At 44.0% G+C, this 23,195-nt stretch overlaps 2 protein-coding genes and 1 non-coding gene across 4 annotated transcripts in view; 1 reads left to right on the plus strand and 2 right to left on the minus strand.

The window, feature by feature from the left end:
• si:ch211-198p11.6 (uncharacterized) overlaps nucleotides 1-6,484 on the plus strand; it is a 7,353-nt gene extending 869 nt beyond the window's left edge. The window contains exons 3-5 of the mRNA XM_059012379.1: nucleotides 2,646-2,798; nucleotides 5,113-5,259; nucleotides 5,360-6,484. Of these exons, the coding sequence (XP_058868362.1) occupies nucleotides 2,646-2,798; nucleotides 5,113-5,259; nucleotides 5,360-5,470 (411 nt within the window). The 3' untranslated portion in view covers nucleotides 5,471-6,484. The remainder of the gene's footprint in view (nucleotides 1-2,645; nucleotides 2,799-5,112; nucleotides 5,260-5,359) is intronic.
• Nucleotides 6,485-7,946: 1,462 nt separating this feature from the next.
• On the minus strand, nucleotides 7,947-22,767 carry LOC131709678 (fructose-bisphosphate aldolase A-like). 2 transcript variants are annotated; one of them, XM_059012329.1, is made up of 9 exons: nucleotides 22,623-22,767; nucleotides 13,349-13,467; nucleotides 12,562-12,773; nucleotides 11,697-11,751; nucleotides 10,817-10,977; nucleotides 10,318-10,401; nucleotides 9,850-10,024; nucleotides 8,533-8,732; nucleotides 7,947-8,348 (listed from the first exon to the last, which is right to left on the minus strand). In XM_059012329.1, exons 2-9 carry the CDS (start codon nucleotides 13,458-13,460, stop codon nucleotides 8,253-8,255), a joined length of 1,095 nt encoding a protein of 364 aa, XP_058868312.1. In that variant the 5' UTR covers nucleotides 13,461-13,467; nucleotides 22,623-22,767; the 3' UTR covers nucleotides 7,947-8,252. The 2 variants fall into 2 exon arrangements, with proteins under 2 accessions (XP_058868312.1, XP_058868313.1); XM_059012330.1 differs by lacking the exon at nucleotides 22,623-22,767 and adding an exon at nucleotides 16,139-16,280 and having other exon boundaries at nucleotides 13,349-13,470.
• trnag-ucc (transfer RNA glycine (anticodon UCC)) lies at nucleotides 17,404-17,475 on the minus strand. The gene has a single exon. It is a non-coding gene; the product is annotated as a tRNA-Gly (tRNA).
• Nucleotides 22,768-23,195: the final 428 nt, after the last annotated feature.

Raw genomic sequence — 23,195 nt, forward strand, 5'->3', positions numbered from 1 at the left:
ATGGGAATCAGACTCCCGTTGCACAGCAGTGTGATCCAGTCCTGGTTTAATAATCAGACACACCTGAGCTTGTTACCCAGACACACTGGGGGCTGATCAAGCTGGTAGTAAAACCTGGAATGGGTGACACTGCTGTGCAGTAGGAGTCTGATTCCCCTCCCTGTGAGGATAGCCAGCATTATTATTGCAGGGCTGGGAATCAGACTCCTTTTGCGTCACCCAGCAGTTTCTCTCCCCCGCAGTTCTCTTGTATAGTGATGGATTGACTCTCTCCCCTCTCCCCCTCTCTTTAATACACTTTAGATACTGTCTCCACATCTATAGACTTATTTTAACCACACAGGAACGTGTAGGAATAAAAGATGAAAGAGGCAGTGCGGTCCAGTGGTTAAAGACCAGGGCTTGTAACCAGAAGGGTCACGGGTTCAAATCCCACCTCTGCCACTGACTGAGTCTCTGTGTGTGTGTGACCCTGAGCAAGTCACTTCACCTCCTTGTGCTCCGTCCTGCGGATGAGATGTTAAATCAACGTCCTATTGTAAGTGCCTCTGCATATAATGCACAGTTCACAGCCTGCCTCTGTAAAGCGCTTTGTGACGGGGGACCACTATGAAAGGCGCTATATAAAAATAAAGATATTATTATTATTATTATTATTATTATTATTATTATTATTATTATATTAAAAAAGCAGTCAGAAAGTGTGCTTTATTAACATACTCGAAACAATTATAAATATACTTTGCAAAGAATAACCACCACAACAGGAAGTGTAAACTATAATACAAAATATGTTATCTACTGACAAATTGCAGTGACGAAGTGCATGCTAAACACACTGCTGCAACCTAACTGAACTATTTAAAACAAACCACACACACGCTTAAGCTGCAGCATACTATGATAGTCGTCATGCATAGCTTTGTGTGGCTCCAGAGCACTAACACACCTAACTAGAGGCGCAGTATTACAATCTAGAAATGGTCAGCAGCAAGCTATTTAATTATATTATTATTATTATTATTATTAATTTCTTAGCAGACGCCCTTATCCAGGGCGACTTACAATTGTTACAAGATATCACATTATTTTTACATACAATTCCCCATTTATACAGTTGGGTTTTTACTGGAGCAATCTAGGTAAAGTGCCTTGCTCGAGGGTACAGCAGCAGTGTCCCCCCCACCTGGGATTGAACCCACGACCCTCCGGTCAAGAGTCCAGAGCCCTGACCACTACTCCACACTGCTGCCCACTCAGTTTACATGTTCTTATGTGTTTCTACAACTATTTATGTAAGGTGTGTAAATTGTTTTAATTCTTTTTAGGCTTCCCATGTACCTGCATGGACCTCTCAGAACTACGTTTCCCATCATCCTCCTGCTCACATGTGTAACTGAGATGGATTTACCAGTGAGCAGGAGGATGATGGGAAATGTAGTTCTGAGAGGTCCGTGCAGGTACATGGGAAGCCATCTTGAGACAGGGAATGCAGTTTAAAAGTTTTAAAAACTTGGTCAAAATGTAAAATTAAATTTTTTTTTTTTTTAAAAACTTAATTTTTAGAATTATAAACACAAGTACAAAACAGCCCCTCTTATTAATGCATGATGTCAGAATATTTGTAAATGCTCTTTAGCTGGAGCAATTTGATTTTCAAGCAAAACACCACTGGTATTCAAAATCCTATATTCTTGTTGTAGAATTTAAAAAAAAAAAAACACATTATTTGCTGTCAAATTTAAAAGGTGAATTATTTCACAGGGAATAAAATCTGTGCTTTATAAACTGGGAGATGTGAGACGTTTCTACACCAAACTTCCTGGAAAGCTGTGTGCTGTGAACTCTTGAGAGCTTGCAGTGTTTACAGATCACAAACCAGAAATTCGCCATAAAGGCAGTTTTTTTAAAACGTCAAATATGAATATGGTTGTGTTAGCAGCAAAAGCACTTTGGGACATCCCCTTCCTACGCTAACAATTTCAAGCCAAAACTCCAAACTTTCTCAGCGCTAGGCCTCTTAAATAAACAAACAAAAAAAATGTTCTCAAAAACTTCACATCCACACCCTGCACATCCACAAACTGTGGTGGTACCGCGCCACTGTAATTAACCAGTGAATTCCCAGCATGCTTAGGGGCACGTACAAAAATGTTGGACAGGCCTGGTTGCCTATAATTATGGCTAGCATGGCTGCAAGAGGAGTCCTCAGTGACTTTTAAAGAGGGGTGATTGTCGGGGTGCGTTTGGCAGGAGCTTCAGTGACCAAGACAGCTCAGCTTGCTGATGTTTCACGAGCAACGGTGTCTAAGGTGATGTCGGCATGGAACTCCGAGGGAATGACATCATCAGCAAAGGTCAGCAGCGGGCGGAAGCGCATACTCCAGGATCGTGATATCCGTGCGTTCATTCCAAGTGCAAGGCAAAACAGGCGAGCAACTGCAGATCAACTGACTGCAAATTTCAACCTGGGACGCGAGCGGCCAGTTTCATCAAAAACGGTCCGCCCAGATCTCCAGAGAGGGATACCATAGTGGCCCAACGCCCTATTAAGTGACTTTACATTGGGGTTCCCATTTTTTTGTCCACTACCTGTACAGTAGTGCTTGTATAGTGATGGATCGGCTCTCTCTCTCTCCCCCCAGCCCCCCTCTTTCCCCCCCTCTCCAGACCAGGTTGTGCTCCCTCTCTCCGGGCTCTCCAGGCTCTCCCTGCCCCTCCCTGCTGTGGTGCTGATTGCAGTGACTGCCTATCTGCTTCTCCTCATGGGGGCGCTGTGGCTCCAGCAGTGCATCAGGGTAAGAGGTTGGAAACAACTCTCCTTTTATTATTATTATTATTTATTTCTTAGCAGACGCCCTTATCCAGGGCGACTTACAATTGTTACAAGATAACAATTAACTCCTTAACTCTTTCATGCATGAAATTGTGAAAACAGCTGAAAAAAAAGAGAGTTTGGACACATAATAAATATATTTCACTGAAATATATATTTTTCATTGCTTTATATGGGGGAAACGTGTCTTCAGTGTAAATTCAGTGGCAAACGTTTCCACTAGAAGTCTTTCTCAGCGTGTCCCGTGTAAATTCAATGGCAAACATTTCCACTAAAATGAAGCTAGCATGCATTTGCTTGCTAGTCTTCCATATTTCCCCATATACATATACAGTGCCTTGCAAAAGTATTCAGACCCCTGACCAATTCTCTCATATTACTGAATTACAAATGGTCCATTGAAATTTTGTTCTGTTTGATATTTTATTTTAAAACACTGAAACTCAAAATCAATTGTTGTAAGGTGACATTGGTTTTATGTTGGGAAATATTTTTAAGAAAAATAAAAAACTGAAATACCTTGCTTGCATAAGTATTCAACCCCTGTGCTGTGGAAGCTCCCAGTTTACACCGATGAAAGAAATTGCCCTAACGAGGACACAATTACCTTACCATTGGCCTCCACCTGTGAACCAGTAAAGTTGCTGTCACATTTTCTGGATAAAAACCCCACTGTTGAAGGATCATTGGTCAGGCTGTGAATCTGAAGGAAAATGAAGACCAAAGAGCATTCTACAGAAGTTAGAGATAAAGTAATACAAATGCATAGATTAGGGAAAGGGTACAAAATAATATCCAAGTGTTTGGATATCCCAGTGAGCACAGCTGGATCAATAATCAGGAAGTGGAAGCTGCATCACACCACCCAGGCACTGCCAAGAAAAGGCTGTCCCTCAAAACTCAGCGCTCAAACAAGAAGGAGACTTGTGAGAGAAGCCACAGAGAGGCCAACTATCATTTTGAAGGAACTACAGAGTTACTCAAAAAGTACCATCTGAAAGCACGTCTGGAGTTTGCCAGAAAGCATGAGAGTGACCCAGCTGCGATGTGGGAAAAGGTTTTGTGGTCAGATGAGACCAAGATAGAGCTTTTTGGCCAAAACTCAAAGCGCTATGTGTGGCGCAAACCTAACACTGCCCATGCCTCAAGACACACCATCCCTACAGTGAGCTATGGTGGTGGCAGCATCATGCTGTGGGGATGCTTCTCATCAGCAGGGACTGGGCATCTTGGTAAAATGAAGGAAGAATGGATGGAGCAAAATACAGGGAAATACTGCAAGAGAACCTGCTTTAGTCCACTAAAAAACTGAAGCTTGGGAGGAAATTCACCTTTCAGCAGGACAATGATCCCAAGCACAAGGCCAAAGCAACATTGGAGTGGCTCAAGAACAAAAAGGTGAATGTCCTACAGTGGCCCAGTCAAAGTCCTGATCTCAATCCTATTGAGAATCTGTAGCACTATTTGAAAATTGCGGTCCACAAGCGTCGTCCAACCAACCTGAACAACCTGGAGCAAATCTGCCAAGAAGAATGGGTCAAAATCACTCCGACACTGTGTGCAAAGCTGGTACATACTTACCCCAAAAGACTTAAAGCTGTTACTGCAGCGAAAGGTGGCTCTACCAAATATTAATGTGTGGGGGATGAATACTTATGCAAGCAAGATATTTCAGTTTTTTATTTTTCTTAAAAATATTTCCCAACATAAAACCAATGTCACCTTACAACAATTGATTTTGAGTTTCAGTGTTTTAAAATAAAATATCAAACAGAACGAAATTTCAAAGTACCATTTGTAATTCAGTAATATGAGAGAATTGGTCAGGGGTCTGAATACTTTTGCAAGGCACTGTAAATATATATATATATATATATATATATATATATATATATATATATATATATATATAATATTAATATAGACTATAAGATCTTTTGTCCCCGTCCACATATGAGGTCACTGTGCATCACCATATTGAAATATATACAGCTCTGGCCAAAAGTTTTGCATCACCCTGTAGAATAAACTAATTTTGCTTCATAAAGGTTGAATGAAACCTGCTGAACAATGTTACGTTAACATACTGAATTACACACCGCTTTGGAGTTTTCAAGATACACAACGAAAAACTGACAACAAAAGAAAAACTGTACCATTTTGAAATCTAACATGAAGTACCACTGTGATGGCTTCCGGTAGACAACGTTTGAATTGGTTTCTTGTGATATTAATCAGTTCTGGGGGGGGGTGTAACGCTGTTCCTCTGCCCCCAGTCTCGCGGGCTGTGCCTGGGCTGCTGCCAGTGTGAGAAGGGCTCCCCCTGTGGCGGGTGTGAGTACTGCCTGGCCTGTGCAGAGTCATGTGACTGCAGGGTCCCCTCGCTGAGGGGCTGTCTGGATAGAGCCTGTCCCAGGAGCACTGTGAGTACCACTGAGTGTGTGTGTGTGCCTCTCTGTCTCTCTCTCCCTCTCTCTGTCCGTCTCCAGTCCCCTCTGTTTAAAAAGTGTCTCTGTCTCTCAGGACTGTCTCCAGGGCGCCCCCTGCTGTCCGCTGTGTGACTGCGCCTGCACCTGGCAGCCCCCGGAGTGCGAGAGCGTCAACTGCCTCTGCTTCGAGATCAAGATGAGATGAGAAAATACACAAAGACGATCTGGCTAATCAAACAACACAGAAACCGCAGAGTGACTGGAGAAGACCTGGCTAATCAAACAACACAGAAACCACAGAGTGACTGGAGAAGACCTGGCTAATCAAACAACACAGAAACCACAGAGTGACTGGAGAAGACCTGGCTAATCAAATAACACAGAAACCGCAGAGTGACTGGAGAAGACCTGGCTAATCAAATAACACAGAAACCGCAGAGTGACTGGAGAAGACCTGGCTAATCAAATAACACAGAAACCGCAGAGTGACTGGAGAAGACCTGGCTAATCAAACAACACAGAAACCGCAGAGTGACTGGAGAAGACCTGGCTAATCAAATAACACAGAAACCGCAGAGTGACTGGAGAAGACCTGGCTAATCAAACAACACAGAAACCGCAGAGTGACTGGAGAAGACCTGGCTAATCAAATAACACAGAAACCACAGAGTGACTGGAGAAGACCTGGCTAATCAAACAACACAGAAACCACAGAGTGACTGGAGAAGACCTGGCTAATCAAATAACACAGAAACCACAGAGTGACTGGAGAAGACCTGGCTAATCAAATAACACAGAAACCACAGAGTGACTGGAGAAGACCTGGCTAATCAAATAACACAGAAACCGCAGAGTGACTGGAGAAGACCTGGCTAATCAAATAACACAGAAACCGCAGAGTGACTGGAGAAGACCTGGCTAATCAAATAACACAGAAACCACTACAGCAAAGGATTTTCACCAGAAGCCACAGCTAAGGAGAGGAAAGAGAATGGATTTTAAAAAGCACCTCTCAGAAGACTTTTGAATGTGTTTGAGTTTATTATTATTTTTTTTTTTATTTGAACTAAATGTTTAATGTTAAAATTATTATTTTTTTATGGTTTTTTAATGTACAGATTTATATTATATATAGACAGATATAGTGTTGCTTTGCTTTTTTTATATACAAGCGATGTACAAAACACAAATAAATAAAGCACAGAAGTTTAATGTTTTATTCTTTGCTCAGTCTGTGTTGCTTTGACTGCGAGTTGAGGAGCTGCTCTTCAGTTCTAGCTGCGCTGCCAATAGTTATTGTATTGTGAATCGGTACAGCCCTGGCTAGGAATACAGCTCCCAGCATGCCTCTGCAACCGCGGCAATGGTGAGGGATGCTGGGAGCTGTAGTTCTTTAACTGCAACGTGCTATATTACATTTATGTTTGCTCAGTCTGTGTTGCTTTGACTGTGAGTTCAGGAGCTGCTCTTCAGTTCTAGCTGCGCTGCCAGAGTTATTGTATTGTGAATCAGGACAGCCCTGGCTAGGACTACAGCTCCCAGCATGCCTCTGCACCCGCGGCAATGGTGAGGGATGCTGGGAGCTGTAGTTCTTTAACTGCAACGTGCTATATTACATTTATGTTTGCTCAGTCTGTGTTGCTTTGACTGTGAGTTCAGGAGCTGCTCTTCAGTTCTAGCTGCGCTGCCAATAGTTACTGTATTGTGAATCGGTGCAGCCCTGGCTAGGACTACAGCTCCCAGCATGCCTCTGCACCCGCAGCACTGGTGAGGGATGCTGGGAGGTCAATCCGGAATCCTTCAAAAGGAATTGAGATGGTTCAAGTGCTTTTCATATGAAGCTGATTGAACTGACTGACAAACAGCGGCTTCAGTGGAAGTCCTTGCGCTGCCGCTGTGAGAAGCTCATTTTAACAGCATGCTGCCGACTGCAGTTTTGATCAAGGAGGTGTTGGGATTAAAAGGGAACAGGGTTTGTACCTCTCCTGCCCTCTTTCCTGTTTGACGCTGTGCTGCTTCAGTCATTCTGAGTTCTGTTGCTCCTCCAATACGAGTTCTGATCATTTTAAAATCCTGCCTGAGTTTAGATTTAATGAAACTCTTATTCAGAATGTAGTAAACTAACACAGACCCCAAGAAGAAGGGATTATATTGTAGCGTTAAACTGAACAGGATTGTGGAGCTCTGTCTGTCTGTCTGTCTGTCTGTGTGCAGCTTTAATGAAACTAAACTCTTTTCAGAATGTAGTAAACTAACACAGACACCAAGAAGAAGGGATTATATTGTAGCGTCAAACTGAACAGGATTGTGGGGCTCTGTCTGTCTGTCTGTCTGTCTGTCTGCAGCTTTAATGAAACTAAACTCTTTTGTGAATGTAGTAAACTAACACAGACCCCAAGAAGAAGGGATTATATTGTGGCGTCAAACAGAACATAAGAAAGTTTACAAACGAGAGGAGGCCATTCAGCCCATCTTGCTCGTTTGGTTGTTAGTAGCTTATTGATCCCAGAATCTCATCAAGCAGCTTCTTGAAGGATCCCAGGGTGTCAGCTTCAACAACATTACTGGGGAGTTGGTTCCAGACCCTCACAATTCTCTATCTCCACAGGATTGTGGGTGTCCAATTTACCCACAACCAGAAATTAAAAAAAAAAAAAAAAAAACACACACACACAATACAATTTGATTTGTATAGATCTGTCAGATATCCTTTATTTGGCATTTTCAATTCGATGTAATACTTTGACACACAGAAACACAGACGACACCACTAGTTCTCGAATGATAACCATGTTTAAACCGTGTTTACTGAGACAGGATGTTATAAATCACCAACAACTCACAAGGAAAAAAACTACAACATTACAGCTGTAAACACACAGAGACGGAGGCACACGATTGGCCGGTTATTCGACCCTCGTTTCAATGTTGGGAGTTTGTGGGCGGGGTCTCAGTGGATTATGACATTGTCGGGAGGCGGGGCTTGTTTAGTAGGCGTGGCCAGCAACGAACAGTGATTCGCTGGCTGCAGCTCCCTTATCACCTGTACCGACGTACTTGCCAAGGGAAGCCTGGCTGTTGCACTGAAAAAGAGAAGAGAGAAAATATTAAATAAATACAATTATGTCTAGCAGACCCTGATATTCATGAGATCCAGCCCTCTGAAATGTCTTTATAATATACAGCACTAGACCCTGATATTGATGCGACACAGCCCTCTGAAATGTCTTTCTAACCCTGGTGTTGCTCCAGCCCCTCTCTCCTCACCAGCGCTCTCTTGATATATTCCTCCTGGGCTGCCTTGGCGTTCTCCTTCTTCCCAGCCCATGCTTTGAGAGCGGACGCCTGCAGGGCTCTCCCATAGGAGAAGGTGAGGGCCCAGGGCTTGGGCAGGGGGCACTGGTTGATGGCATTCAGATTGATGGAAGCATCCTCCTCACTCTGCCCACCAGACAGGAAGGTGATACCTGCACAGGAGAAGTAAAAAAAGAAAAAACATACATATATAAATACAGATATATCTATCTATCTATCAGCAGTGTGGAGTAGCGGTTAGGGCTCTGGACTCTTGACCGGAGGGTCATGGGTTCAATCCCAGGTGGGGGACACTGCTGCTGTACCCTTGAGCAAGGTACTTTACCTAGATTGCTCCAGTAAAAACCCAACTGTATAAATGGGGAATTGTATGTAAAAATAATGTGATCTCTTGTAACAATTGTAAGTCGCCCTGCATAAGGGCATCTGCTAAGAAATAAATAATAATAATAATAATAATAATAATAATAATAATAATAATAATAATAATAATAATAATAATAATAATAATAATAGACAAGGATGAAGGCTATATTTGCATCCTGAGCCATTTGAAAATATTAGCAGTGACGTCAAAAAGTGATAATTTTGAGAAATATACTTGAACTTTGACCCATTCGACTCCGAGACCATCGCTTTCAATTCAAATACAAAATGTCTCGTTTTCAAATCACTCGACAACACCCACAGTACAGAAATGTTCATTAATGAGCAACAAAATGAGAATACGTTAAATATGACGTCAAGCTGGTGCATTTGTATCTCAGACAAACTGGAGAGGAACGGGAAATTAAACCAAGGTAAAGGCAATCATCCAAATAAAGCTGAAACACGACGTTTAAAAATAAACCCAACTGTCCTGCTGAACCTCGTCTTCTTTAATATCAGCATCACAAGGGTATCCGTGGATTATAAAAAATAACAGATGGGCCTCTTCAGTGAGTCACAGGAAAACAATTCCATCTCGGGGTTCTGTGACAGTTTATAAACTCCACCTTTGCTCTCGTAGTTTATGACGTCACAGAAACCCTAGATGGAATTATTTTCCTGTAACTCACTGAAGCCCATCTATTACTGTCTCTCTCAAAAATGAATTATAGCAATCATCACTACATCAAAAAAAATACATTTAATAAAATCTGTCAAATGCAAAAAAAAATTTTTAAAAAAAAGGCTCCAAATGAAAGCATTTGAACAGATCTCAGTTATGTCTCTATAATATAACCCTTAACACCCCTCGAAAGCTGTAAAGAGGACTGGAGCCCCGACCTGGCACTGCGGGGGGCACGGTGCGGCGCAGGGCGGTGACGGTTGCCATGGCGATCTCCTGGGCGCTGTACTTCTTGGTGCAGGCCTGACCGGCGGTCACCATGTTGGGTTTGAGGAGAGTCCCCTCGAGATAGACGTGATGATCAGACAGCGCCTTGTACACTGCAGCCAAAACCTGAGAGAGGAGAGAGGGGTTAGAGAGAGGAGAGGAGAGGAGAGGGGGGGTTAGAGAGAGGAGAGGAGAGGAGAGACGTGATGATCAGAGAGAGCCTTGTACACTGCAGCCAAAACCTGAGAGGAGAGAGGAGAGGAGAGACGTGATGATCAGAGAGAGCCTTATACACTGCAGCCAAAACCTGAGAGAGGAGAGGAGAAGAGAGAGGGGGGTTAGAGAGAGGGGTTAGAGAGAGGAGAGGAATGACATGGTGATCAGAGAGAGCCTTATACACTGCAGACAGACAGACTCACCTTCTCCGTGACGTACTGACTGCGCTTCAGATCATGATCTCCGTCGGGCAGGATCTCCGGCTCCACAATCGGGACAATACCATGCTGAGAGAGAGAAGGAGAGGGGGGGGAGCGAGGGGGGAGAGAGAGAGAGAGGGGGGAGCGAGGGGGAGAGAGAGAGAGAGAGAGAGAGAGAGAGAGAGAGAGAGAGAGGGAGAAGGGGGGAGAGGGAGAGAGAGAGAGGGGGGGGAGAGGGAGAGAGAGAGAGACAGAGGGAGAGGGGGGAGAGAGGGGGAGGGGGGAGAGAGGAGAGAGAGAGGGAGCGAGAGATTATAAACCCACACAACACCACTATACGAACGTTTGACTGCAAGATAGTTGATTAATAAAAAGGTTTATGATAATGTTTATTAAATGCTAAGTGCAATAATAATAATAATAATAATAATAATAATAATAATAATAATAATAATTAAATAATGTTTATTAATGATGCTGAGATGATAACGGGGTCTCTCACCATCTGGCAGATGCTGGCATAGCGGGCGAGCACGTTGGCGTTCTCGATGATGGCGAGGCGGGAGGGTGTGGTCGAGGTGATCTTCAGCACGCAGCGCCACTTTGCAAAGTCAGCGCCGTCCTTCTTGTACTGAGCACAGCGCTCGTACAGCCCGTCCAGACCTGGACCAGTGACAGAGAGGAGTCAGGGCACTGGGAACCACTTCAGTAAAGACTACAATACACTGGGAACCAGTTCAGTAAAGACTACAATACACTGGGAACCTGGTCAGCACACTTCAATACTGCAGAACCCCACCCCAGACTCCACCCCCACTGTGCTAAACCCCACCCCAGACTCCTCCCCACTGTGCTAAACCCCACCCAGACTCCTCCCCCACTGTGCTAAACCCCACCCACAGACTCCTCCCCCACTGCGCTAAACCCCACCCACAGACCCCTCCCCCACTGTGCTAAACCCCACCCACAGACCCCTCCCCCACTGTGCTAAACTCCACCCCTAGACTCCTCCCCTCTGTGCTAAACCCCACCCCCAGACCTCTCCCCCACTGCTAAACTCCAACCACAAACTCCACCTCAGACTCCTCCCCCACTGTTAAACCTCACCTCCTAGACTCCGCCCACTGTGCTAAACCACGCCTCCCAGAGAGATAGTCAATAGACAGACAGCTAGATAGACAGATATTGCTCAAAGAGCCACCTTAAGTTTTCAGTATGTTTAACACGCCTTTATCAAGGGAAAGTGTGTTTGAAAACAAGGTGCTTGTAGGCCATGGCAACTACTCACTATATTGAAATCTATTAACTATGTAGAACTACGACTCCCAGAGTGCTTCAGTGCATAGCGAAGGAGGAGGACCATGGGAAATGTAGTTTGTTACCTTGGGTGGTAGTCTCTCCATTAGTGCCAGCCAGAGGAACGACACCCTTGTCAACCTGCCAGAGAAAGAATGAAATAAAATACAAAATCATTAAAAGTTAATTAAGACTCCTATTGCACAGCAGTGTGATCCATTCCAGGTTTTACTACCAGCTTGATCAGCCCCCAGTGTGTCTGGGTAACAAGCTCAGGTGTGTCATTATTAAACTCCTAGTGAAACCAGGACTGGATCACACTGCTGTGCAACGGGAGTCTGATTCCCATCCCTGTGATGATGGAAAGGAAACCAATTGAAATGACTGAGGGTACGAAAGACACGCACAAAGACAGGGGTTCAACCAGTTTTGACGGAAATTGTGGAGTAGCGGTTAGGGCTCTGGACTCTTGACCGGAGGGTCGTGGGTTCAATCCCAGGTGGGGGACACTGCTGCTGTACCCTTGAGCAAGGTACTTTACCTAGATTGCTCCAGTAAAAACCCAACTGTATAAATGGGGAATTGTATGTAAAAAATAATGTGATACCTTGTAACAATTGTAAGTCGCCCTGCATAAGGGCGTCTAAGAAATAATAATAATAATAATAATAATAATAATAATAATAATAGTCTACCGGAAGCCATAATAACTGTACAATATATATATATTTTTTTTTTTAGAGATTTCAAAATGTCATTTTAAATGTGTTGGTTTTTCAGTTTAAGTTTAGGAAAGCTACAAAAATAAATACATGCAATCCGGTCGCGCTTCAATTAGGACCCCTTGAATTAAATGTGTATTGATAAAACCGTAGAGAGCCAAATAAATAAATAAATAAATAAATAAATAAATAAACCACAGTGTTAACGGTAAGAGACTGCGGTTCGCACCTTGATCCCCACGACCACACCCTTGTCCTTAATGAACTTGGAGAAGGGCACCCCCGCGTCCGTCTTCTGGTACAGGGTCTCGTGGAAGAAGATCACTCCCCCGATGCAGGGCTTCACGCGGTCGTCCGCGCTGAACAGAATCTGCCGGTAGAACCGACGGTTCTCCTCCGTGTTCTCGGTGTTGATCTGAGCCATGCGCTTATCCATGCTGCCTGCGGGGGGCGCCAGAGAGGGAGAGAGCAATTCAAATCCACAGGAACTTCCGGTTATTAGTTTAACTGTTACCTTTTTATATCTCGTTCTCTTGCACTCTCTGTATGACAGACCCCCCCCCCCCCCCCTCCAACCCCCCAGCAAAGAGCGCAAGAGAATGAAAACCTTGTAAGCTGTGTGGTCCAGTGGTTAAAGAAACAGGCTTGTAACCAGGAGGTCCCCCGTTCAAATCCCACCTCAGTCACTGACTCATTGTGTGCCCCTGAGCAAGTCACTTAACCTCCTTGTGCTCCGTCTTTCGGGTGAGACGTAGTTGTAAGTGACTCTGCAGCTGATGCATAGCTCACACACCCTAGTCTCTGTAAGTCGCCTTGGATAAAGGCGTCTGCTAAATAAACTAATAAAAACCTGACACTTAAACATACATTGCAACTGAAGTCATTTTGTTTCAAACATGGAGCCGGCTGTGTGCATTAACTATAGGGCATCTGGAGCCAAGATGGCCGCCACAGGGGCACAGTTTCCCAGCCACTGACTCAGCTGTGTGTATTATATATAGGTTTAATTTAATTACCTGTGGACTCGTCAGCTGCCAGGATGCCTTTGCCTGGAGCGACAATTCTCTGAGCGATGTCAGAGAGCTCCTTCTTCTGCTCTGTGGTGAGGAAGGGGTATTGATGAGGCATCGTGAATCTGAAACAAACACAGAATCAGGAGAATTAGCACACAGGGTGAACTGTACAGGTTTTACTACCAGCTTGGTCAGCCCCCAGTGTGTCTAGGTAACAAGCTCAGGTGTGTCTGATTATTAAACTCCCAGTGAATGCAATCTGTACATAGAAGGTCGTTTGTAAGTCAACAGATCAACAGAAAGGCAATTACAAAAAGGATTGATTTTTCAGGGAGGAGGAAGCAGGGAGGAGGGAGGAGGAAGCAGGGAGGAGGGAGGAGGGAGGAGGGTCATTTTAGGGTGACCTTCAGTTGCAGAGGTTCTGAAGAAAAAATAAATGATTATATATTATATATTTAGCAATTTCTTAATCGTGTCCTAACAGAGCTGCATCCTTTCCTCATATGAAATGTGGCTTCAGTTAAATACAATGTTGACAAGCCAGGAAATGCATCATTAAAAAAAAAACAGCAAGTCACGATGATGAAATGCATTGTAAAAGGGAGAGGGAGAGGCGGAGAGAGAGAGAGAGAGAGAGAGAGAGAGAGAGAGGGAGAGACAGAGAGAGTGAGACAGAGATAGACAGAGAGAGAGAGAGAGAGAGACAGACAGACAGAGAGACAGAGAGAGAGACAGAGAGACAGACAGAGAGAGAGACAGACAGAGAGACAGAGAGACAGAGAGAGACAGACAGAGAGAGAGACAGACAGAGAGACAGAGAGACACAGAGAGAGAGAGAGAGGGGAGAGGGGGAGAGAGAGGGGGGAGAGATAGAGAGATAGACAAAGAGAGAGAGACGGAGAGATAGAGAGAGAGAGAGACGGAGAGATAGAGAGACAGAGAGAGACAGAGAGCGCTCTCGTCATGCCAATAAAGCATTTTTGAATTTGAATTGAATTTGAATTTGAATTTGAGAGAGAGAGAGAGACAGAGAGAGAGAGACAGAGAGAGTGAGACAGAGATAGACAGAGAGAGAGAGACAGACAGAGAGAGACAGAGAGACGGAGAGATAGAGAGATAGACAAAGAGAGAGAGACGGAGAGATAGAGAGAGAGAGAGACGGAGAGATAGAGAGACAGAGAGAGAGAGACAGAGAGAGAGAGACGGAGAGACAGAGAGAGACGGAGACAGAGAGAGATGTACATCTATTCTACAATACAGCGAGATTTACAGTATAGATAGATATAGTATGGTTTTCCCCACAACGATTTTACGTACGATATATAGGAAATAAAAACAGTGCAATAGATGGGAATACTGTAAAAACACGCCCGATTATGACTAGGGTAATATAATTAATTTACCAGACGCCTTCATGCACGATTGTTCTATATATTTATATAAAAGGACACGGAAGCAGTCACCCAGTACTACAGGGGGAGAGATTCTGCGATTCTGAGACACAGAGTCACATCTGTGGCCGTATTTGGTCCTGATTTTAGGGATTTAGCGGGTTGCAGCGGGCGTGTCCTGACCCGACATTAACCGCATGTTGAACTCTTATCAGAAAGCTGTCTGAAGCGAGAAGCGTAACATGGACGTCACACGCATAGACACGCCCCCCCCACGTCACGCGTATCCTGCGTCTTGCACTTACAAGCAGAAGAAAGAGTTTCATAAGCCCGGAAACAAAACGTGAAATTCTCTCTCCGTGTGTTAATTTAATCCTATTGACAACGACTTAAAACATTTGCGATTGCTCCGCCCTTGTCAAGTCAGTATATTTATATATATATATTATATATATATATAATATATTATATATAGGGGTACGACATAAAAAACGACATAAATAATAATAATAAAAATAATAATAATAATAATAATAGCGATTATTATTTTGGAGTGCTTGCTTGTTTGTTTGTAATCCCCTCCTCAGTCGCGTTACAACCTTACAAAACGCAGTTTAACATGTACCGCTATTTGCTCGTTAGAATATTTTTACATGTATTTAAATAGTGTGTTTAAGATGCAGCACGATCTAGCATTGAAGAAAAAAAAAATAAAACACAAGCCGATTGAAATCAAAACGTTTTATATTTCCTCAATTTAAATTTAGATGTTGCTCCTACACACACACAGTATAATATACATCTTAAATAGAGCCATTTAACTGATACGTTGGCTTGAGGTTCCAAGATAATGAACCGGTAAATCACTGATCATATCAAAAGGTTATTTCATATAATTAGTTTATCGTTTTACCGTACGAATCGGTCTGGGCTTATTGTCGTGGATGCTGTGGTTTGTAGTCTCCAATGACGTATTTCGCCTGTTCAGTTAACGGCATTAATAATAATAATAATAATAATAATAATAGTCGTTATCGAAAAAGCAGTCGCAACAACAATCTAGGAGTCGTAACTGTCGTGACAGAGATATTAACATCCGTCATTACACCTTTAAATAAATGATTTTATTTTTGATACGTTTATTAAAATCCGTAAAGCTGTGTGCGTGCGTGTGTGTTGTTTTTCACACTATTTGAGTATATTTCTGTTCTTAAATCCAAATCGTTCTCCATCGTTTAAATTTAACTCCTCTCCTCGACCTTGCATTTTACATAAAATACAGTTAGGACGCAACAGTTTATATATGTGTTTTAAAAAAAACGACCACTGTCGCATTTACACAAGCAAGTTGTTTTTAAACAGCTGTATAACACGTACCAAAAAAAAAGCACCTCTCACCTGTTTTTTAAGCGTGTATATTATTTGAAAGAAAGAGGACACAGAAATGATCTTTCTCTGCTTCCTAGCTGTTTATCCGCTGAACGCCGGCTGCAGTGTGAGTGACGCGGCTTCTGAGCCTCGGTTCTAAGGGGAGGAGGGCGTGGCTAGAATGCTCCTTCGCGTTCCAAAGAGGCGGGGATAGAACGTTTTTTCAGAACAGCGTGAGTTATAATTCGATTTTTTTTTTAACATTTTAATTATACTGTTTTTTGGGGGGGGGGGTTTCGCTTGAAAATGACGTCATAGACATAAAAACGCAGCTGAAATGAGCCTTGCGAATCTTGTGTAGATATTTTAAATCAATTGAGGGAGGGAGAGAGAATTAATTCAAAAACAGCGCACAGCGCTTTATCAATACTCATCGATTACTAGAAATACTTAAAGAAGAAAAAACGGGAGGGGGGGGTGCATACTGTTTTAACGAGCGTGTCAAATTTAATTATATTAAAATGTTCAGATGTCTTAATTTAACTGTCTGTCTGTCTTGTCACCTTGAAAAGGGGCTGGGTTAACATTGCATTTGGAGAAGGGGGCGGGGTTCGGAACGCCGAGGTCGAATTGGAATGCCAAGGAGGCAGGGTTCGGAACGCAGAGGTCGAATTGGAATGCCAAGGAGGCAGGGTTCGGAACGCAGAGGTCGAATTGGAATGCCAAGGAGGCAGGGTTCGGAACGCAGAGGTCGAATTGGAATGCCAAGGAGGCGGGTTTATTTCTTCAACGGCAGTGAAAGGCGCGGTCGGAGGGGGAAGAGTTTAGAACGCGGAGGCGGGGAGAGAACGCAGGCTGGGGGCGGGGTTTGGAATGGAAGTCGGTCGCCGCCCTCCTTTTTGAGCGGACGTGCCTGCGAGCACACACGCGGAACACGGACTGAGGGGGACGGACTGTGATTAAAAGGAACGGATTTGTCAATTGATATTTTTTTCACGTTACTTCCGCACGATTCAGTAGGTCAGGCAGGCAAGAGTTAGTCATATTAAACTCGCAGACCCCATTATGTACGGGACAACAGAAACGTACGAATTGGCATCACAAGATATGCTATATATATATATATAAAAACATAATTTAGATCTATTAGACAATCTAAAACACTGAAATAAATACATTACTAAAAATTATATTTAAAAAAATGATATATTTGAATATAATTATACAAATTTAAAACGTCTTAGGAATTGTTTTTAAATAAAAAAATATATTTATAAAAATAAAAAAATAAAACATTGCTGCGTTGGCCGGGAATCGAACCCGGGTCAACTGCTTGGAAGGCAGCTATGCTCACCACTATACCACCAACGCCATACGCAAACAAGGAAGTAGAGTATAGCACAGCACACGGAGGTGCTGCCCAGCAACACAGCAGAATACCAGTGCACTAGATTATAACTTCATATAGACACCACTGTGTTTGGTAGCTGCTGTAGTTCTGTCCAGGGTTTTATATTAGTGTTATACAGTGTGGTCCTGCCAGCATTGCCCTGTGTGTGTACAGTCTGCCCAGGTCAGCATTTATAAATACAGATTATATATATATAAATATTTCTGTATGTTTGTTACAATACTGCTTCTTTAATTCCCACGTCAGTTTTACAGTTTCCTATGCTTTACCAAACCTCTCTGTGCTTTACAATGCTTCCCTATCCTTTACCAGACCTCTCTGTGCTTTACAGTGCTTCCCTATGCTTTACCAGACTTCTCTGTGCTTTTACAATGCTTCCCTATGCTTTACCAGACTTCTCTGTGCTTTGCAATGCTTCCCTATGCTTTACCAAACCTCTCTGTGCTTTACAATGCTTCCCTATGCTTTACCAGACCTCTCTGTGCTTTACAATGCTTCCCTATGCTTTACCACACCTCTCTGTGCTTTACAATGCTTCTCTATGCTTTACCAGACCTCTCTGTACTTTACAATGCTTCCCTATGCTTTACCACACCTCTCTGAGCTTTACAATGCTTCCCTATGCTTTACCATACCTCTCTATGCTTTACAATGCTTCCCTATGCTTTGCCACACCTCTCTGTGCTTTACAATGCTTCCCTATGCTTTACCAGACCTCTCTGTGCTTTACAATGCTTCCCTATGCTTTACCAGACCTCTCTGTGCTTTACAATGCTTCCCTATGCTTTACCAGACCTCTCTGTGCTTTACAATGCTTCCCTATGCTTTACCAGACCTCTCTGTGCTTTACAATGCTTCCCTATGCTTTACCAGACCTCTCTGTGCTTTACAATGCTTCCATATGCTTTATTGCACTTTGCTGTGCTTTTACTAAGTTTTATAAGAGGGTTATCATGTCAATAAAGACCAGCCGAATCTGAATTTGAATTTGAGAGAGGGTGAGAGAAAAGAGAGACAGACCAATCTAAGACCGTTCTTTTTAAAGGCTGTGTTTCCATTAATAGCCTGGCATGCTATCTGTGATATAGCAGCGCTGCACTGCGCTGACCTCAAAGCCAGGAGAAGGTCAAGTTGCTATGGAATGCAATCAGAACTCTGGGAGACCTCTGACATTCCGCCCGAGTCCTCTTAATGCTGCAGTCAAACTGTATTTAAAGCTACAGAATTTGCTTTATCATTCATTATAAAAGTTACAGACAGACAGACAGACAGAGCACCACAATCCTGTTCAGTTTGACGCTACAATGTAATCCCTTCTTCTTGGTGTCTGTTAGTTTATTACATTCTGAAAAGAGTTTAGACTCCTGGGTAATTAGAAAAACAATTACCCTTAATGCTAATTAGAGGTGAGAGAATGGATTTTAAAGATGGTCAGCGCTCCTTTAAAGGGAGGGGCCAGTGATCATGTTAATAAAGCTAATAAGAGGTGAGAGAATGGATTTTAAAGATGGTCAGCGCTCCTTTAAAGGGAGGGCCCAGTGATCCTGTTAATAAAGCTAATAAGAGGTGAGAGAATGGATTTTAAAGATGGTCAGCGCTCCTTTAAAGGGAGGGGTCAGTGATCATGTTAATAAAGCTAATAAGAGGTGAGAGAATGGATTTTAAAGATGGTCAGCGCTCCTTTAAAGGGAGGGGTCAGTGATCATGTTAATAAAGCTAATAAGAGGTGAGAGAATGGATTTTAAAGATGGTCAGCGCTCCTTTAAAGGGAGGGACCAGTGATCCTGTTCATAATGCTAATAAGAGAATGGATTTTAAAGCAGGGTTGTGAGTTGTAAGTTGATCTCTTTAAGGGCTGTTGTCCTTTTCGGTTTTAGCGGAATGTAAAGGTTGAAGTTAAATTTAGAAAACTTTTCTAAAGTTTGGAACAGCTGCCAAAGACGCTCTCTCTCTCTCTCTCTCTCTCTCTCTCTCTCTCTCTCTCTCTCTCTCTCTCTCTCTCTCTCTCTCATTGGACTGCTTCTGACTTATTTGTTTTTAAAGTTGAGGGAGCACGAAGGCACTTGGGACTTGGTTTCATTCCACTGTGCGGCACGCCAGGGGAGACTTGGGGTTTGATACAACGACCTCAAACTAGTTCTCCTGGAGCCAGGAGTTTCAAGCCGTTGTGTTCCTTCAGCTTAAGACGTTTGATCTCTCCCTCTCTCCCCCTCTCCCTCTCTCCCCTCTCCCTCTCCTCCCTCTCTCTCTCCTTCCTCTCTCTCCCCGTCTCCCCTTTCGCATCTCCAACTATCCTCCCTCTCTCTCTCCCCTCTCCTCCATCTCTCTCTCCCCCTCTCCTTCTCTCCTCCTCTCCCCTCTCCTCCCTCTCTCATCTCCCATCTCCCTCTCTCCCCTCTCCTCCCTCTCTCCCCCTCTGCTCTCTCTCCCCCTCTCCCCTCTCCCCTCTCCTCCCTCTCTCCCCCTGTCCTCTCTCTCTCCCTCTCTCCCCTCTCCTCCCTCTCTCCCTCTCTCCCCTCTCCTCCTCTCCCCTCTCCTCCCTCTCTCCCTCTCTGCCCTCTCTCTCCCTCTCTCCCTCTCTCCCCTCTCCTCCCTCTCTCATCTCCCATCTCCCTCTCTCCCCCATCCTCCCTCTCTCCCCCTCTCCCCTCTCTCTCCCTCTCTCCCCCTCTCCTCCCTCTCTCCCTCTCTCCCCTCTCCTCCTCTCCCCTCTCCTCCCTCTCTCCCCCTCTCCCCCTCTCTCTCCCTCTCTCCCCTCTCTCTCCCCCTCTCCCTCTCTCCTCCTCTCCCCTCTCTCTCCCTCTCTCCCCTCTCTCTCCCCCTCTCCCTCTCTCCTTCTCTCCCCCTCTCTCTCCTCTCTCCTCTCCCCTCTCCCCTCTCCTCCCTCTCTCCCTCTCTCCTCCTCTCCCCTCTCTCTCCCTCTCTCCCCTCTCTCTCCCCCTCTCCCTCTCTCCTCCTCTCCCCTCTCTCTCCTCTCTCCTCTCCCCTCTCCCCTCTCCTCTCTCCTCCTCGCTCCCCTCTCTCCTCCTCTCCCCTCTCTCTCCTCTCTCCTCTCTCCCCTCTCCTCTCTCCTCCTCTCATCCTCTCCTCTCTCCCTGTTATCTCTGCACTGCTGACAGCACTAACAGTGTGTCTGTGTGCTTGACAGATTCCAGCACAGTGTTATTTTTGCCATTCTCAATATCCACTGAGCGAGTGGGCTTGTCTGAGGGATACGTGACAGAATGGAGAGAAGAGAGGAGAGAGGGAGGGAGAGAGATGGAGAGAGGAAGGAGGGAGGGAGGGAGGGGAGAGGAGAGAAAGCAATAGTTATACTGGACTGTGGCTCCTGCAATGATTCAGACAGCCCCCCTGAGTTTCAATAGCCATAGTTTTATATATTATACTGGACTGTGGCTCCAGCAATGATTCAGACAGCCCCCCTGAGTTTCAATAGCCATAGTTTGATATATTATACTGGACTGTGGCTCCAGCAATGATTCAGACAGCCCCCCTGAGTTTCAATAGCCATAGTTTTATATATTATACTGGACTGTGGCTCCAGCAATGATTCAGACAGCCCCCCCTGAGTTTCAATAGCCATAGTTTTTATATATTATACTGGACTGTGGCTCCTGCAATGATTCAGACAGCCCCCCTGAGTTTCAATAGCCATAGTTTGATATATTATACTGGACTGTGGCTCCAGCAATGATTCAGACAGCCCCCCTGAGTTTCAATAGCCATAGTTTTATATATTATACTGGACTGTGGCTCCAGCAATGATTCAGACAGCCCCCCTGAGTTTCAATAGCCATAGTTTTATATATTATACTGGACTGTGGCTCCAGCAATGATTCAGACAGCCCCCCTGAGTTTCAATAGCCATAGTTTTATATATTATACTGGACTGTGGCTCCAGCAATGATTCAGACAGCCCCCCTGAGTTTCAATAGCCATAGTTTTATATATTATACTGGACTGTGGCTCCAGCAATGATTCAGACAGCCCCCCTGAGTTTCAATAGCCATAGTTGTATATATTATACTGGACTGTGGCTCCTGCAATGATTCAGACAGCCCCCTGAGTTTCAATAGCCATAGTTTTATATATTATACTGGACTGTGGCTCCAGCAATGATTCAGACAGCCCCCCTGAGTTTCAATAGCCATAGTTTTATATATTATACTGGACTGTGGCTCCTGCAATGATTCAGACAGCCCCCCTGAGTTTCAATAGCCATAGTTTTATATATTATACTGGACTGTGGCTCCTGCAATGATTCAGACAGCCCCCCTGAGTTTCAATAGTCATAGTTTTATATATTATACTGGACTGTGGCTCCTGCAATGATTCAGACAGCCCCCCTGAGTTTCAATAGCCATAGTTTTATATATTATACTGGACTGTGGCTCCAGCAATGATTCAGACAGCCCCCCTGAGTTTCAATAGCCATAGTTTTATATATTATACTGGACTGTGGCTCCTGCAATGATTCAGACAGCCCCCCTGAGTTTCAATAGCCATAGTTTTATATATTATACTGGACTGTGGCTCCAGCAATGATTCAGACAGCCCCCCTGAGTTTCAATAGCCATAGTTTTATATATTATACTGGACTGTGGCTCCAGCAATGATTCAGACAGCCCCCCTGAGTTTCAATAGCCATAGTTGTATATATTATACTGGACTGTGGCTCCAGCAATGATTCAGACAGCCCCCCTGAGTTTCAATAGCCATAGTTTTATATATTATACTGGACTGTGGCTCCAGCAATGATTCAGACAGCCCCCCTGAGTTTCAATAGCCATAGTTTTATATATTATACTGGACTGTGGCTCCTGCAATGATTCAGACAGCCCCCCTGAGTTTCAATAGCCATAGTTTTATATATTATACTGGACAGTGGCTCCTGCAATGATTCAGACAGCCCCCCTGAGTTTCAATAGCCATAGTTTTATATATTATACTGGACTGTGGCTCCTGCAATGATTCAGACAGCCCCCCTGAGTTTCAATAGCCATAGTTTTATATATTATACTGGACTGTGGCTCCTGCAATGATTCAGACAGCCCCCCTGAGTTTCAATAGCCATAGTTTTATATATTATATTGTTATAATATGTTACCTTTTTGCTGTTGCTTGTCAAAGAGGAAGCAGGAAAAGAGAGGAGTGAGTCTTCTGCAGTTGAGGCAGGACGAACTAAGCGAGCTGTCAGCTTGAAGTGAGACCGGCGCTGAATCACCACGGCCCTCGGTATTTAAGTGGTGCGGTTGAACCCTAGCCTTTAACACAGACATGCTAAATATAGGAACAGACTGTCGAGGCATGTAACGAGAGATGCTCTGGACGTTAAGTGACATTAGCGAGGAAAAGGGCAAACGGGCTGATCAACCAGACGTCTAAATGTTACGGTAAATCTGTCTGTAACCTTTTTAAAAAAATGTTAATTTGTTAAGTGGTGAAGTTATCTTCTTGAGTACACTTTGAGAAGGTGGCTGGTTCATTCAGGTCCAGAACTGGGCAGACACATGGAGAATGACATTTAATAGAGAAAAGTGTAAAGTACTGCACGCAGGCAATAAGAATGTGCATTATAAATATCATATGAGAGATAGTGAAATTGACGAAGGAATCTATGAAAAAGACCTAGGAGTTTATGTTGACTCAGAAATGTCTTCATCTAGACAATGTGGGGAAG

The sequence above is a fragment of the Acipenser ruthenus genome, chromosome 44 (genome assembly GCF_902713425.1).
Source record: "Acipenser ruthenus chromosome 44, fAciRut3.2 maternal haplotype, whole genome shotgun sequence".
Taxonomy (NCBI): domain Eukaryota; kingdom Metazoa; phylum Chordata; class Actinopteri; order Acipenseriformes; family Acipenseridae; genus Acipenser; species Acipenser ruthenus.